Source organism: Acipenser ruthenus, chromosome 12 (genome assembly GCF_902713425.1).
Source record: "Acipenser ruthenus chromosome 12, fAciRut3.2 maternal haplotype, whole genome shotgun sequence".
Lineage (NCBI taxonomy): Eukaryota > Metazoa > Chordata > Actinopteri > Acipenseriformes > Acipenseridae > Acipenser > Acipenser ruthenus.
The window spans coordinates 16,061,695-16,077,331 of NC_081200.1; the positions used below are offsets into that span (position 1 = coordinate 16,061,695).

General features: G+C 40.8%; 1 protein-coding gene across 3 annotated transcripts in view; it reads right to left on the reverse strand.

The window, feature by feature from the left end:
• Positions 1–12,451: 12,451 nt before the first annotated feature.
• The window catches only part of ano7 (anoctamin 7), a 37,148-nt gene continuing 33,962 nt past the window's right edge, over positions 12,452–15,637 (reverse strand). For 2 of the 3 annotated variants that reach the window (XM_059034607.1, XM_059034608.1), the window contains 4 exons: positions 15,485–15,621; positions 14,412–14,502; positions 14,132–14,251; positions 12,452–12,986 (listed from right to left, as the gene is read on the reverse strand). In XM_059034607.1, the coding sequence (XP_058890590.1) occupies positions 12,903–12,986; positions 14,132–14,251; positions 14,412–14,502; positions 15,485–15,621 (432 nt within the window). In that variant the 3' untranslated portion in view covers positions 12,452–12,902. Of the gene's footprint in view, positions 12,987–14,131; positions 14,252–14,411; positions 14,503–15,484; positions 15,622–15,637 lie in introns of those variants that run through there. The other variant, XR_009330693.1, reaches the window with a different exon arrangement.

Sequence of the window (15,637 nt, forward strand, 5' to 3'; positions counted from 1 at the left end):
GTGACCCACACTAGGCCTGGTTTTTGGGATGGAACCACATACCAGTCTCGCGTTTTGATTGGTCCTTGTCTGTCGGAGTAATATGACATCACCACGAGTGGATGAATGGATGGATTAGAGGGATGTTAGCATAACAATGGTGGTATGACAGCTGTTTTTTGGGATGGAATCGCATAATAGTCTCGCTTTTTGATTGGTCCTTGTCTGTCACAGGAATATGACGTCAACACGAGTGGAAAAGCTTGGAGGTATTTTTAACATTGTGATTGAAGAGAGAGGGGGGAGATCTGTGTTCCAGAACCTTTCTATTAAAATATAATGTGCTATTTTGCTGTACTAATATAACAAACTATGGGTGACTATTACTTTTTATAAATTGTCATGTTATGCACGAATGTAAGAATTAGCTTTCTGTGGTGATCTACTTTTTTCTTTCAAATAGCATATATCTATAATTGTTTGCGTGATTTATTTTAATTGCAAATATATCTCCTGCCCGCTATTAGTTTTGTTTATCTGTAATGTAATCACAGTTTTACATATAGACTGCCCCTGTTCTCAGGGTTCTAAGCCGCTTTGGTTTTCAGTTAACGTCCCAAATTCTGGGCCGCTTTGGTGTTCAGATAACATCCCATGTTATCTGGGCATGTCTTTTTGTTGGGTTTCAGTTTGTTCCAGGTTTGCCAGAAGGAGTTGTCAACTATGGCCTCTTCAATCTGGGACAGTGTGTTGCATGTAGCATGTGTGTTTGTACTGTGTGGTAGTATGAGTCTCGCAGGTCTGTTCTGAGGGGCTCTCTGTGTTTCAGATTGGCATTTTTAATTACTTTTTGTCTTAATTTTGCACAAACCATCTCTGTCAAACCATCTCTTCTCATTTTTTCTTTTAATTTTTTCTTCGTATTCTTTGTTGATACTTTGTATAGTGATTTTTCTGCAGTTGTTTTGAAGATGTTGTTTAGATCTGTAACTGCAAAATTTGTATCTTTTTTGGTCTGATTGTATTTTTTATCCAGGAAAGCACTTATCATTTCTTTAATTTCTGGGGAGTTTAGTTTGCTGGTAGTGTTCTGTGCTCTCCTGATTCCATTTGTACTGTGGAGGGAGTGGGAGGAGGTTTGTAGGGGGCTTACTGTGGGTAGGTTTGGGGTTTTTCTTTAGGTAGAGGACACTTTGGCAGTGGTCTGATAGGTAAGATTGTGGTCTGACTGTCATTGCACTGATATCAATGATGTCTAGATCTGTTATTGCGTATTCTATGGCACTGCTGACCAATGGGGAGTTAAACGTAAATCTGCCTAGAGAGTCACCCCTCACTCTCCCATTCACTATGCACAGGCCTAGGCTTTTGTATAGCTCTAGTAGTTTCTTGCCACTGGTGTTTATCTGGCTATCTTCCGCTATCTGACATTCATCCAACTTTGTAGTATACTGTAGTCTAAACCAAGCTTCTAAACCAAGCAATGATACTTACAATCTTAGCAGTGTCTGAGGAAGATCATTTAAACTGATACAGTATTTTGATAATGAGTTTGAAGGAAACTGTCAACGACGCGTAGAAGTTTCAATATCTCAATTAAAATCTGCAGCAGGATAGTTTACTCTTTCTCAAAGTAGTGTTTAAGTTGTTTACAGTATTCAAACTTTTTTTTTAGGTAAGTGAATAAATATTTTTTTTTGTACAAACTCCACATGTAATAGTCATTAATTGGAAGCTTACTAAACATCAAATAACATAAGTTTTTAGCATAAACTACATTTTAATGGTGTTTCTATACACTATTTTATTTATCCTGTGCCAAAAATAAACCACTCATCTCTGCTCTTAACTAATAGCCAGTATTGGTAAACATATTTGTATTTTAAGCAATATAACCGATCATTCTCTAATTGTGTTTACCACCAGCTGAAGAAGGTACTTTATTTTACACGATACTATTTTTCTAACAAACTGCTGCAACACGTTGTTTTGAGCAAATTATCTTAATAATAGAATAATTCATACTGTGGTATATATTGTGCAACTTTAGGGTTATTTTAAAGTTTTTAAAAGTCTTTAAAAAATACATAAAATTGCCATGCCTTTTTTTCAGCTTTTTGGTGTAGTAAAATATGAAAAAAGTTCAAATCATTGTGTGAAAGGAAGTGTTTGACAGCGCCTGGATACACAATCATTACACAACAGAAGCACATCGGCTCGGTGTGCAGGACGGGAGTTTTTTCTTTTCAATGTGGTGGTGGGAACGCAAAGGGTCTTGTTCAGGGCTAGTTGTTTTAAAATATTTTATATATATATTAAAAAAAAAAAAAAAAAAAAAAAAGTTCCCCCTTCATCAGGGCCCCCCTTCCTTCGAGGAAATTTCCCCGTCCTCCCCGTTCTCTCAGAGGGCCTGCTGTGCATAGCTCTTAATGCAAGCCCATACCTATTGACGTGTTTGATTTGGTATTATATGTTGCAGAGCTGCGCTTACACTCCGACTTTTATGACTGTGTTTGTTAACATTTATGTATTTAGCTAAATCTGGACTTTTTCTTGTTAAATCTCTGAAAAAATACGCGTTTTACATTAATACAGGACATTTTTTTTACACTTATCGGCACTGTTCACTGCAGTTTCACTGACACACTCACCACTTCAAACATAATTTCTCCGGTTCTAAGTCCTACCTAATCGTCAACGGCTCATTTGAAAGGTAAGAACTTGGCCTAATTAGCAGTCATTTATGTATTTATTTAAAATGTTCTATCTATCTTTTTATTTATTTATTTTTTTAACAGAACTGCCTCTTTAGTCGCGCCCCCCCTTAGTGACACTCCACGCCCCCCCAGGGGTGCGCGGCCCCAAGTTTGAGCATCACTGGTCTAGTATTCAAATAATAAATATAAAAGTAAACTAAGGGTCCTGCTGCCCTTTATCCTGTAGGTGGCATTGTTGGTACGTTTTGGCTATATTTTGGATCACTTTCAAGGGTGCTGTTGACGTTGGGTGGCACATTAAGGCCCTGTGGAGGACAGTTGTATTGGTAGTTCAGACTACCTACACGGACTGTTCAGTAATTGCTCCGTTCATTCCTGAGGATATGTCCTGATTATACATAGGGGTTTAAAACCCTAACAAGTTAATACATACAAATTGGTTTACTAAATAAAAACTAACTGTTTTTCTCTTTATATGTATGTCATCCTTGTTCTTTATTTAAAAAATGTTCAGGACTATTTTCTTAGAACGTCTTTACTCAGCGGAAAGGTACCCGACGAATCAGAAGTTGAAGATAAATTTAGGTTTTTGGGTGTTTAAAAAAAAAAAAAAGAAAAGAAAACAGTGCTAAAAAATGTCTGCTAATAGCGATAGTGCCCTCTCGATGATGGTGCTACCATGTGATTGTTAACCACGATGGGAGTTATGTGCTAACGAAAGTCAAGGGCACTATCGCTATGAGGCACCTAAGGGGATCAACCACTCCTGTATACTGTATCAGAGTTTCCGTTAACTGGTAAATACCGGTCAGAGACCATTTCAAAAGCTCGTTGACTGGCACGGACGGAAGCCTCAAGTCAGTTAGACTGGCAGCAAAACGTGTGAAAGGCAGCTAAAAAGTATCATATAAACAGTTGCCGTCTCGGTGCGTGCGTGCCTATTTACGTTACACTGAAGCAGCAAGTTACCATGTAATAGCACTGCGAAGCAAGTCAACCACCAGGCAGCAAACTGATTACTCGGTTAAAAGTTGTGTATCACATGGCACAAAATGACATTCCAAGTCACCAGTTTAGAGGAATTATGAATTTGCTTAAATCTGTAAAAACGTTAGGTTACTTACCGTAACCCTGGTTCCCTGAAAGAGAAGACGACCACCAATCATTATGTATGGGACATTCCTGCCCTTGAGGTCCTGCCCTTGAGCTTTCTATATCAGAGCTGCCGAAGGCCCCTTCCTGTGATGACGCACTCGGTCCTGCCCACCGAGGGTATAAAACCGCCACTCACCGGAAGATCTCCCTCTTTTTCCATCGAACCCGTGGTTGGTGGTCGTCTTCTCTTTCAGGGAACCAGGGTTACGGTAGGTAACCTAACGTTCCCTTTCAAGTTGAAGACGTCCACCAAACATTATGTATGGGATTGTCTCAGGTGATGCTGAACTAGTTATTCCGTGTAGTAAAACAATGGACTCCTTTGCATGGAGGATCTCAGTAAGCTACAGTGCACGGTTCATCAACTGATTCAGATTCAGTTATGTTAAGTCTGCCAACGGATGATGTAGGGCAAGGCAACAACTGAGTGCCTAAAAATATGAATAACAGTGAGTTTTGACCTCCTTTAGTATTCTGGATGGAGCGCATACCTTGCAAAATGACCCGGTGTGAACAAAAGGAAATATAAAGAAATAATATGTACAGCTAAACGTGTCTAAGTATCTTATAGGAATGAAGTCAGACCATGGAAATCCACACCTGTGCTGGAGAAACATTGGATCAAGGGACTTCTTGCGGAACCAACTAGAGCTGAACCCGGCACAGAAGTTGAATCCTGCTGGGAACGTGGGGATATGCTGGATATGGACTAGGCGATTTCACATATGGAATGTACTTTGATATAAAAATGAAGTGTTAGAGGTTTTTTGAAGGAAGGATAAAGAGAGAGTATCCTTGTACCGCCAGTAGGTGGCTCTCTTGCTCCATGAAATAGGTCAGTCTACACATGTTTTTAATTAAGTACTTAGTAATTTGGGAATTTCTAAGAAAATATATAATGAACGATTTATCGCTTGTATATCTTATCTTCAGAAAGCATGACACTTGATAAAAAGCACCATTCCGGCTAAAAAGTGAACTTAATCACACCTATAAATTTATGTTTCTGAAGACAAGATAAGAAAGGGATTATTTGCAACATATAAATTAACCTAACAGCCAAGGTCTTAAGAAAAAAACCTGTCTCGGCTGGATTTTGTATGAACAAAGAAAAGGGTCAAGCCTAGTTCATTCATTATAAAAAATATAAGAGTCGAATGCAGTTATACTGGCCTGTATTTGGATTTAAATCTTAGAGGGATTCACCAAAGAAATAAAGTGATATTATAAATTCTAGGAGCAACTGTTAAACTGAAGTAAATTAATTAAAAGTTTATCTTGAAATGCCACATTCATAGTTAAAAAGGTTCAGTGATAATTTACACTGTCTATAGTTCATAATAGTCAAAAAATAGAAATTAGACACGAAGGTATTATAAATTAATAAAATAAATGATCAACACCTCTTTTAGACAGCATGATATTTGAAACTAAAAATAATTATTTGATTTCATAAGATTAATAATATGTTTTAACTATTTGCTATAATAAGAAAACATTATTTAAAACTGACAAGTATTATTGCTTGTTCATGACTTTACTGTATTGATAAGAAGATTAAAAGCTGGAGCAGTATTCGATTTAATTAAATGGGAAAATGGTCAGTTTCTTTCTCCTTCTATTGAACAACAAGACCTCTAGACATTATGATATCCATTGAATTATAGAATATAAAAGGTGTTGTGTTATGTTTTTGTGTTAAGTTTGTAATAATATACTATAATGTACCTTGTTATTAATCCACTATACTATTGTCTAATGATGGTAGATGGAGTCCTTATAATGTGGTTCTTTGAAACTGATGCATTGAAAAAGGGGGCTTCTCTCCTTGATTGAAGATGCATGGGCTGTAGAGAAAGGAGGGGGTCTTCTTACATTCCACGCCAGTAAAAGCTGCAAGTCTTATAGATTTGGGAGTGTTAAGGTTTATGGAATTAGTGGTTTAGCACAGATAAGAATATATCTTGAAATAATATGCAAAAATTATGGCTTAACAGACGTTGATAGGTCATATATCTAAAAAGTGTTTGCACAGACTCTGGCTTTGGAAAAAACAAGAGACTGTGGAAATTGATGGCAAAAGCATATACTCAAGAGTCAGTTACAGGTCAGAGCCTAGTTAGTGTATCTTTTAAGTGATAAAAGAAAAATTGTAATGAAAACTATTACCACTCAAACTTAGTGAAACTAATTGACTTGAATATTGTATGAGACAATCTTTTGTCAAATACTCTGTTAGACAATGGTATATGGAATTAAAACAAGTATGAAGTTAAAAGAAACACATACCTTTAATTTAGCAAAATAGAATCAATTAGAAGATGATGTCACATATTAAGAACATCTCATATATAACACATATAAAAATAGTGTTTTGCATGCACATATAACAGTAGTGTTTTTATATTATATTATAAACCAAGATCCTAGGAACCTTGGTTCACTTGACTTTTCAGATAAAGGAGGGGCTCGGAGGAAAGCAAGAAGTGAGATCATAAAGTTTGGAGTTAGACAAATGTGGTCTTGAATTTATTGAGTACATGACACCTATTCTGAAAAGTTAGTCCGGATCTTTTGAAAACTATTATTTGTAGAATGGATAAAGAGCTGTCTCAACAGATTAATGACTAGATTTAATTGAGGCGTCCCATGTATTCCAATGAGACGAAAAACCTATATAACTCCTAAGTAATTACAATGGAGTACCACACTCATCCCAGACAGGGTAATGTGGTCCATCTTCTGCCAACCTACACAAGTAAGCTGATTGAACTCAGTTTCATTTGCCTGGTGAAGACAGTCATATTCTTTTATGATTTATATTAAAGGGTAAGCATTAATCAATTATTATTTTATCTCACATGTATTGCATGTATTGCTATAAGGGACTCACGCTATGTTTTAAAAATAAGAGAGTATTTTGTTGAATGTGCTGAAATAGACCATTGGGTACTTTAAGTGACGTGTTCTTGGCCTGCTTGTCGGCCTTGAACACATGCATATATATATATATATGTATTAAAGTGTTAACGTTGATATCTGTTAAGACACTGGACTGCCCAGTGAGTCTGTCAGCTGGGGATACGAAGTAGCCTGTAACTACTCTATCCAATATTTAACTGTTAATAAACCGAACGAGTACTAATCATACTCTGATTCGTAAAAAACTTTAAATACATGAGTCTGTCAATTTCTTGGGTGCTATATTAGTCATCTGGATATATTGCGGGTCAAGAGCGTAATAAAAATACCCCACAAGGAGTAGTACCATCTCTGTCCTCCTAACGTCTCCCCTGAGATAAGAGTGTATACTGAGCTAAAAGGAAAGAGTACGTAAAGAAATCTGAACCCTCGGATTTCGTGACAGGATAATGTATACCAGAGCTGTTGGAAGGGAGAAGGAACAGCAGCCTATGAAGGACACACAAGCACTGCCTAACCCAGGGGTTAGCGGTGTGAACTTACACCCTCAAGGACCCTTGTGCCTACAGAAGGCAAAGCAGGATCTATCACGTTAATGCGGTAGAACCTGGAGAAAGTATGCAGCGTAGCCCAGCTAGCCGCAGTACAAATATCAGACATCGAGGCCCTTAAAAAGGGCCCAAGATGTAGCCAACCCTCTAGTTGAGTGTGCGACTACCCTACCAGGTGGGACAAGCCAGCACCATTATACGCAGTCGAGACTGTGTCCACAATCCAGTGTGACAGACGCTGCTTAGAGAGGGGCTGTCCTAGGGTCCGTGTTCCGTGACAGACAAAGAGCTGGTCAGATTGACGCAGCGCTCTTGTCCTAAGCACATAATATCTCAATGCCTGCACTGGGCAGAGAAAATTCAATCTCTCATCCTCCGTTGAAGCAAACGGAGGTGGATGAAAAGACTCCAGTTCCACAGACTGGTTAATGTGGAAAGCTGTAATCACCTTGGGGAGGAAAGCGGGGTTGGTGCGCAGCGACACTCTGCTTCCATCCTCCCACACGCGCATGCAGGAGCTGTGCACAGACAGCGCCTGCAGCTCACTGATCCGCTTAACGGAAATGATAGCTAAAAGGAAGGATGTCTTCATAGACAGGTACTTCAGCTCTATGGAGTTTAGGGCTCAAACGGGGCCTTCGTGAGAGCCTCTAGTACATAATTAAGACCCCATTCAGGGAGAACAGTCCTCCCAGGAGGGCGTAATCACCGTGCCTTTTAAGGAAATGGGTAGCCATAAATGCGCACCTGGAGACATAGAATCTACGGGGGCATGGCAAGCAGAGATAGCCACTAAATACACCTTCAAGCTGGAAGGTGATCTTCCAGCATCAAGCAGTTATTGCAGGAACTGCAATATGACTGGCATAGGCAAGTGATGGGGTCATGGTTCCTAGCCAGACACCAAGTTTGAAAATACTTCCACTTATAGGTATACTAGACCTAGTGGAGACACCCCCTAGTGCTCTGCATCGTACCCAAAACCGCGTCCGATAGCCCTAGGGCTAGCCAGCGGTCCCTTACCGGGGCCAGACCCATAACTGGAACCTGCCTGGTTCTGGGTGCCAAAGAGAGCCTTTCGTCTGACTGAGGAGATCCAAACGAACTGGAATCTCCCAGGGCTGGCTATGCAACAGCTGGCAAAGGGTCAAAAACCACATTCTCCTGGGCCACTTGGAGCCACTAGGAGAACTGACACTTTCTCTAACCAGACTTTTTCTAGAAAAGCCAGGAGCATCGTTATAGGCGGGAAAGTGTACAAAAACACTTTGGGCCACTCATGGGCTGCTCTCAGCTCCCGCGCATTTATGTGCAGGGATGTCTAGCAATCAGATGAGAGGCTTGCCTCCACCAGCGTAGGGCTTCCCAGCATAGGCAAGACACGGTCATCTGACGGTGTCTGACGCGCTTTGGGTGAAGCCAAAGGCACTGAGCCACACTTGGATCGGGCGCTTGTGGAGTAACCCTAGTTGGGTGGGTGATGAAGCCAAGGCCATCAGACCCAATAGTTTTTAACACAACACCAATTGTATTGTGAACCCTTGTTGAACACGGCCAGACAGTTGCAAAAGGCAGCTATGTCTTCGGACAGGTAGGCTTGCACTGTGTGGGCCACTGCTCCTTCCTGTGACTGGGCAGATCAACCAGTCATTCAGCTAATTCATCCTGATCACTTGCAGCTGCAAGGGAGCTCGGATGGCATCCATGCACTTTGAAACATGCGGGGGGCTAAGGAGAGGTCGAATCACAGCACAGAAACTCTGGACGCTCCCCTGCAAGGCGAAGCGGAGATACTTCCTGTGCGCTGGACGAATAGGAACGTGGAATCCACATTCTTTCAGTCCAGTGTGATAAACCATTCGCCCGGCCAGACAGCCTGGCGAGTATGGAAGACGCCTGCGTCTCATTCTCTACCTGCCGAGACGCCTTGCGTTCTCGGTGGGAGTGTTGCAGCAATTCCTCAACCGCTGGTCCAAGTAATGGTCAGGGGAGGTAGGGGCTGCTTTTGAAGGAAGGAGCCATCTTCCCATGAGGCCGCGACATAATCACATCATGGTCCTCCTCAGCAAAGCTGAAATCCGGTTCCGTAACATCCGGGGCAACCACCGGAGCAGGCGGGGTCAGCTCCGGGGCCGGCGTTATCGACTGAGCTGAGGCCACGGCAAGGGCTGCCTGGCCAGGGGCTCCCAGCGCCGCGTACAGCTCAGCCGTGTATTGAAGCACTCAGGCACCAAGGGTGCAGACGCACCGAGGACACTGAGTGAGGTAAAATACAGTACTGGTGCAGCGAAGCATCGGGGGCACTGAGTGCAGGTGTTATTGACATGCTGTGGTGCTAAACACTGAGGCATGGAGCATCTAAACACTAAACACTAGTGTAGAACCAGTTTACGTATGCACTGTGCACTATGTACACCGCGTGCAACGTGTATGCTGAGCCCCGTGCTCACTGAGTATCCTGTTTTCACAGATACTGTGCAACACCGTGAGCTATGTGCTAAGTTGAGCAGTGCTTACGTAATAACCCGTGCGTCCCAAGCGCACTGTGTACTTGCTAGGCAGGGAGTCCTGAGACGTCTGGCTTGTGCATAGCGCTAAGCACTGCTTTTACTGCGTTTGACCCACAAGTAATAATACTACGCAGCGCATGGGCACTAGTGCACAACCAACTACGCCTGCATCGTGTACTATGTACACCGCGTGCAGCGCTTGAGCTGAGCTCCATGCACACTGGTATTACCGTGCAGCACCATGAGCTATGCGCTTGTAGAGCAGTACTTATGCAACGAACGCAACGTGCACCGCACTGCTTGCCTCGAGCATTCCAAACGCCTTGCGTGAACCATGTACCGTGCACACTGTGCGTAACTGCGCTAGAAAGGTAGGGGTATTAGCACCTGCGCACTACGTGCGCTGTGAATACCGAGCACTGCGTACACTGCGTACTGGGGCACTACGTACACCACGTACCGTTTTACGCTATCGTGCCCTATGCTGGGGCGTTGGAAAAGACGCAGCATGCGTTGCACACTTGCGCACCGAGATAGAATCACGGGCTATGCATGTGCCGCGGTACCGCAGCACCGGAGAGGCCGCTACGCAAAGTGCGTACCCTAACCGCGTGGTCAATACACACACGTGTTCAGCGCGGAGCGTGTACCAGAGGGGGACAGAGGCCGAAGCTGCGGTGGGTGATGTTTTATTCAGACAATACATATCACAATTTCTAATAAGAAGTGAAGGAGAGAGAGAGAGTACACCGAATGCCTAGCCCCATGGAGGACAGCGCGCCCCGAGGAGGATACTGTGTTACTCTCAAAAAGAAAAGACAACTCATTCGCGGATGACTGCACAGACAGTCGCTCACATACGACAGACAGGTAAAAAAGAGTCTTTGATTCCAGGAAAGCGGCAAGCCAGCTTTCAGAATGAATGCTAGGGAAATACAACTGACCCGAATCGACTCGAGGGCTATTTCTTATCACTCAGCTAAACACTTACCTTACCGTCTTGAGAAGGAAAAAGATGGACATCTTCCGGTGAGGGACGGTTTTATACCCTCGGTAGGTGGGACCGAGTGCGTCATCACAGGCAGGGGCCTTTGGCAGCTCTGATATAGAGAGCTCAGTATTACCTACCTCAAGGGCAGGAATAGCCTATCCCACACATAATGGTTGGTGGTCGTCTTCGACTTGAAAGGGAACTCCAGATTTGGAAATGGTCTCCGGAATCTATCATCATAGTGACTTGTGAATGATAGGGAGAAAGCTATAGAAAACTGTTTGCTTGAGGAACTGGACAAAAATATAATACTCATTAATTTGTCCCACATCACAAAACATACGTTTATATTATCTCTTTATAGCAGGGACTGTTTCCACTATATATTTTATTATCATGCTGTAAATTATGAAGCTGGTGGAGCACAAAGGGAACTTCGATTGCATCCACTTCTGCGATTAACACTCTCAACACCATTTTGGTTCTGCTCAGAACTGTTGTTTATCTACCAAAGCTGTCCACGCTCCATCTGCACAGACCGTGACGTTACGCGCAGACTCCGTTCTGCAATCTAGTCGGCAAAAAGGTGTGAACGCACCCACTCATCTACAGCAGGACCTTTTCCAAATCCCTCCCAATAGCTACTAGAGGCCTCATTCCCACTCTCCTAATGTATGGATCCCCTGGACAAAGCGTGCTCACTCTCTCCTAGAATGAACACTGGTAAGTACTTCAGAGTGCTTCAGATACCGTTACTAACTACCTGTAATAAATGGACAGAATGCAAGAAAAGACACTTTTAATATGATGCACACTCTCCGTGGCTATGGAGGACTAAACGTTGTCAACATGTAATGTTCTTGTGCGTGACTATAAACAGATATACCCAGATTGGGCAAAACTTGAGAAAATAGCTTTATTTATCCAAGTGTCAGTGTTCCGTTGTGTAATATTCTGCATCCCCTGACTGATTGCCGCATGCGCAGTTTCGTTTTTTGTTGTGATCTGATTCGTGTGCGTCTGATTGTTTTGAGCAGCAGGAGTGCACGTGAGTCATCATAACCCAACAGTGCACGCTTGTGAGAGTAAGAGTAATTTTTTTACATAAAAAAAAAATATTTGCATTGGTTTACAAATAGTTTAAATATAAATCATGTATGTTTTGTCATTTGAAAATAAAGCTACGCAGTGAATTTAAATGAAATATATTTTAAACTGAATAATTTTCATCGTATTTTATAAAGGGTAATGTCGGGATATAATTCAAGGGATGCAGAATATTACACAACACCGATAAAATATTTAGTAACAGGTCACTGTGACAGGCTACATTTTTTCCTAGCGGAAATGCTGTGGTTTTGTGTCAGGTTTACACAGCCCATTGAGGTACCACGGAACACAGCCACTTTTTGTTATAAATACAACTAATTCAGCCCTTAAATCACATTGCTAGTATTTAAATAGTGTTTTCTGCATGTTTTTGGTATCCGATAATTTCAATGGTGTAAATTTGAGTGATGGCAATTTTACTAGTCTTAACAAAGCACACTTTATTACTTTAAATACACATTGGAATCGATTAGGTCATTTGAATGCAAACGGGGTATAGCTAAAACGACTAACCTAGTGTTTAAAACTGTCTTCATAAAAGAAAACTATATATTACAATACAACAAAAAATATATATTTATAATCATCAACCAGATTGAATTAATTTGTAGAGTTGGCAAATGTAACATCTAATCACAAGCATACTTACACAGTGCAACAATCATTTCCTTGCAATTGACAATATTGGTTTCTAATGTTTCATTACACATCAACGGTATGTTAAACAGACATTTGATATTCATTTTTAATGACACTTGGCAATCTGTTCCCAATGTATGGTTAACAAAAGGTTTCTTTCCCCCGAATCTGTAGGCATTTAAAACACTTTCAATAACACACAAAATGATCTGTAGGGTCTCTGGATATAGAGTAACACAAACTATGACTGTTGTGAATAAAGACATAGAAAGCATGGAGGTAAGGCTTCTGTAGGTTTAGTCCTCTGTAGGTTTAGTCCCCTCTAGGTTTAGTCCTCTGTAGGTTTAGTCCTGTGCCGTTCCCTGAGTTCTGGTTGCTGGTCTGTCTCTTCAAAAAGTGCTTTTCCCAAAACCTGCAAGCCCAGGTAAAGTGATTAAGAACTGAGAGTCATTGAATTACAAAATGTTTAATTGAATTACCACAGCTTTAAAAAACGTTCTTACTGGTACGGGTAACAGCTTTATTTCAAGTCCCTTATCAGTTAAATATTATATTTACAGACTTTGTTTTCACTTTGTAACTGACACACTATAGGTTCACTCCCTGTGCAACAGATATTAAGATCCCGCCTGTAACTGTAAACTCCCTTCGTTGCACATAGGTAGGGTCAGGTGGGATCCTAATAGCTGCTGCATAGGGAGTGAATCTACACCGCTGTGGCAGGACAAGTAGGCTGACTTGAAAATAAAGTCAGGGAAACTAATGAAAAAAAGTGCTTATTACCCCTTTTAAAGAGGTTATATAGCAAATTAAATAATTACATTAATCTTACCTGTCATGCACAAAATCTGGTATGGTACCAGATATACAGTAAATTTCAATGTTATATGACATAGCAAAATATGAGCAAAGAACTGTTTATTATGATATGATAAATAGAAATGGAAATGTTAAATACCCCAATTTGTAAACAAAATAAATAAATAAATGACATCTGTCTAAAAAACAATATATATATGTACAATTCACAAAGCTTAAACTCATAAGTAAAGTCTGTTTTGATTAATTAAATGATGTTTTGATATCCAGAACATATATTATATATATATATATATATATATATATATATATATATATATATATATATATATATATATATATATGCTATTTTTTAACAAAAACAATGTAATCAGAATAAAACTGTGTTTTTTACCCAAGCAGAGCTTTACCCAAACTTTGTGAATGGGGCCCTGCATTTCAAGTACCAAAAAACACCTGAAATTTCAAATATTCTAGGTCCCATTCTCTCACCTGCCATAAATTGTCTTTTCTAAAGATTTGTTTTCAAAATCAGCCACACACAACCTAGCAAATTGTACCACTCTGGGAAATTATCTGTACTGCTCTCTGGGTGCCACAACAGTGAACAACCAGCAACATACAAGTACTGTACTATATTCCAGGGGTGAATTCCAAAAACTGCAAATTGTCTGGCCATTCCCTATATAGGTATTGTGTTTGAATTAAGCCCAGTCAGCAGAGGCTAGTAGAGATTACCTGGTTCTCAGCCAGGGCCTCTTTGGCCATGTAGTGTTCCCTCTTCACCTTGATCTCCACTTCCTCTGGGATGTCCGGTACAATCAGGTCAATTATACGACCGATGAAGAACACAATGTGCTGGGTGAGCAGGGCAGGGAAGCGAACATTGAGGAAAACAAGGATGTCAAATGCACTCAATACGGTTCTGTTCATGTAAATGCATGCATTATTTTTACCCATCCACTTTGGTCCCAATCTCAGTCACATTAAAATGAGTCTTCATGAGTTTGGACCTTACCTCGAAGATAATGACGAATCCCAACCGAATTGCCAACAAGTTGAAGTAGGTTGGTGAATAATCCCCATTGACTTCTCTGTATTCTCTGTACCTGGTGATTTCAAACACACATATACATTAGGGCAGCAGTGTGGAGTAGTGGTTAGGGCTCTGGACTCTTGACCGGCGGGTTGTGGGTTCAATCCCCAGTGGGGGACACTGCTGCTGTACCCTTGAGCAAGGTACTTTACCTAGATTGCTCCAGTAAAAACCCAACTGTATAAATGGGTAATTGTATGTAAAAAAATAATGTAATTGTATGTAAAAATAATGTGATATCTTGTAACAATTGTAAGTCGCCCTGGATAAGGGCATCTGCTAAGAAATAAATAATAATAATAATAATAATAATAGGGTAAACAACCAACTACCCAGCCAGCTGCTTCTCCTATTGACTGACATGATTTCAGCCAGTAACGTGATCCAGAAGCTGAAATGACTCAGGAAGTACAACAAATATACTTGGAATAAGCCATAGAAACATAACTTTCTTTAACCAGAAGTAGAATCACATATCATATTGTAAAATGAAAATACATGTTTGCTGTGACATTTCTCTATTTTTTTTCTTCTAAACTGCACATTTGAGACCTACTGTATGTAGCTAGTGGAAATGCACAGTGGTGAGATTTTATCTGGTACCATACATAACAAAGCCCTCAGTTTTCTTACAGGTAGTCGATTCTGGTTCTGTCTTTAAAAAAGTATGGTGCAAAATATATATATTTTTTAAAGGAAAATACATTTGCTATAAAATGTGTACCTTGAGACCTACTGTACAGAGCAACATTAAAGGAATAACAGGTAAGACATATAATTCTCACATTACCTACAGTATAATCCCTTCAGATAGGCATTAGACAGAGCCGCACTATGCACATCTCTGCAAATAAAAGTCCCCCTTAACCATTTTGGTGTTTTCTATGTTTACACATAAGTACGGTGCATTATAATGTTCATAAAGCCATTCTTCAAAGTCTCTCCGCAGATAATTGTCCCGTCTCTTCATTACGTCTCACACTGCTGCACTGTACCTGCACTGGGTGTGATTTGAGAAGTCCTCAGGTGCGTAGGCCAGGGTGAAGTTCACGTATCCTACCAGGCTGCCGTGGTTCTTGTAGCGGTAATAGAGGCGTGGAAGGAAGTCCGAGGTGAAGGCGAGCAAGAAGGCCTGCCACAGAAATGCT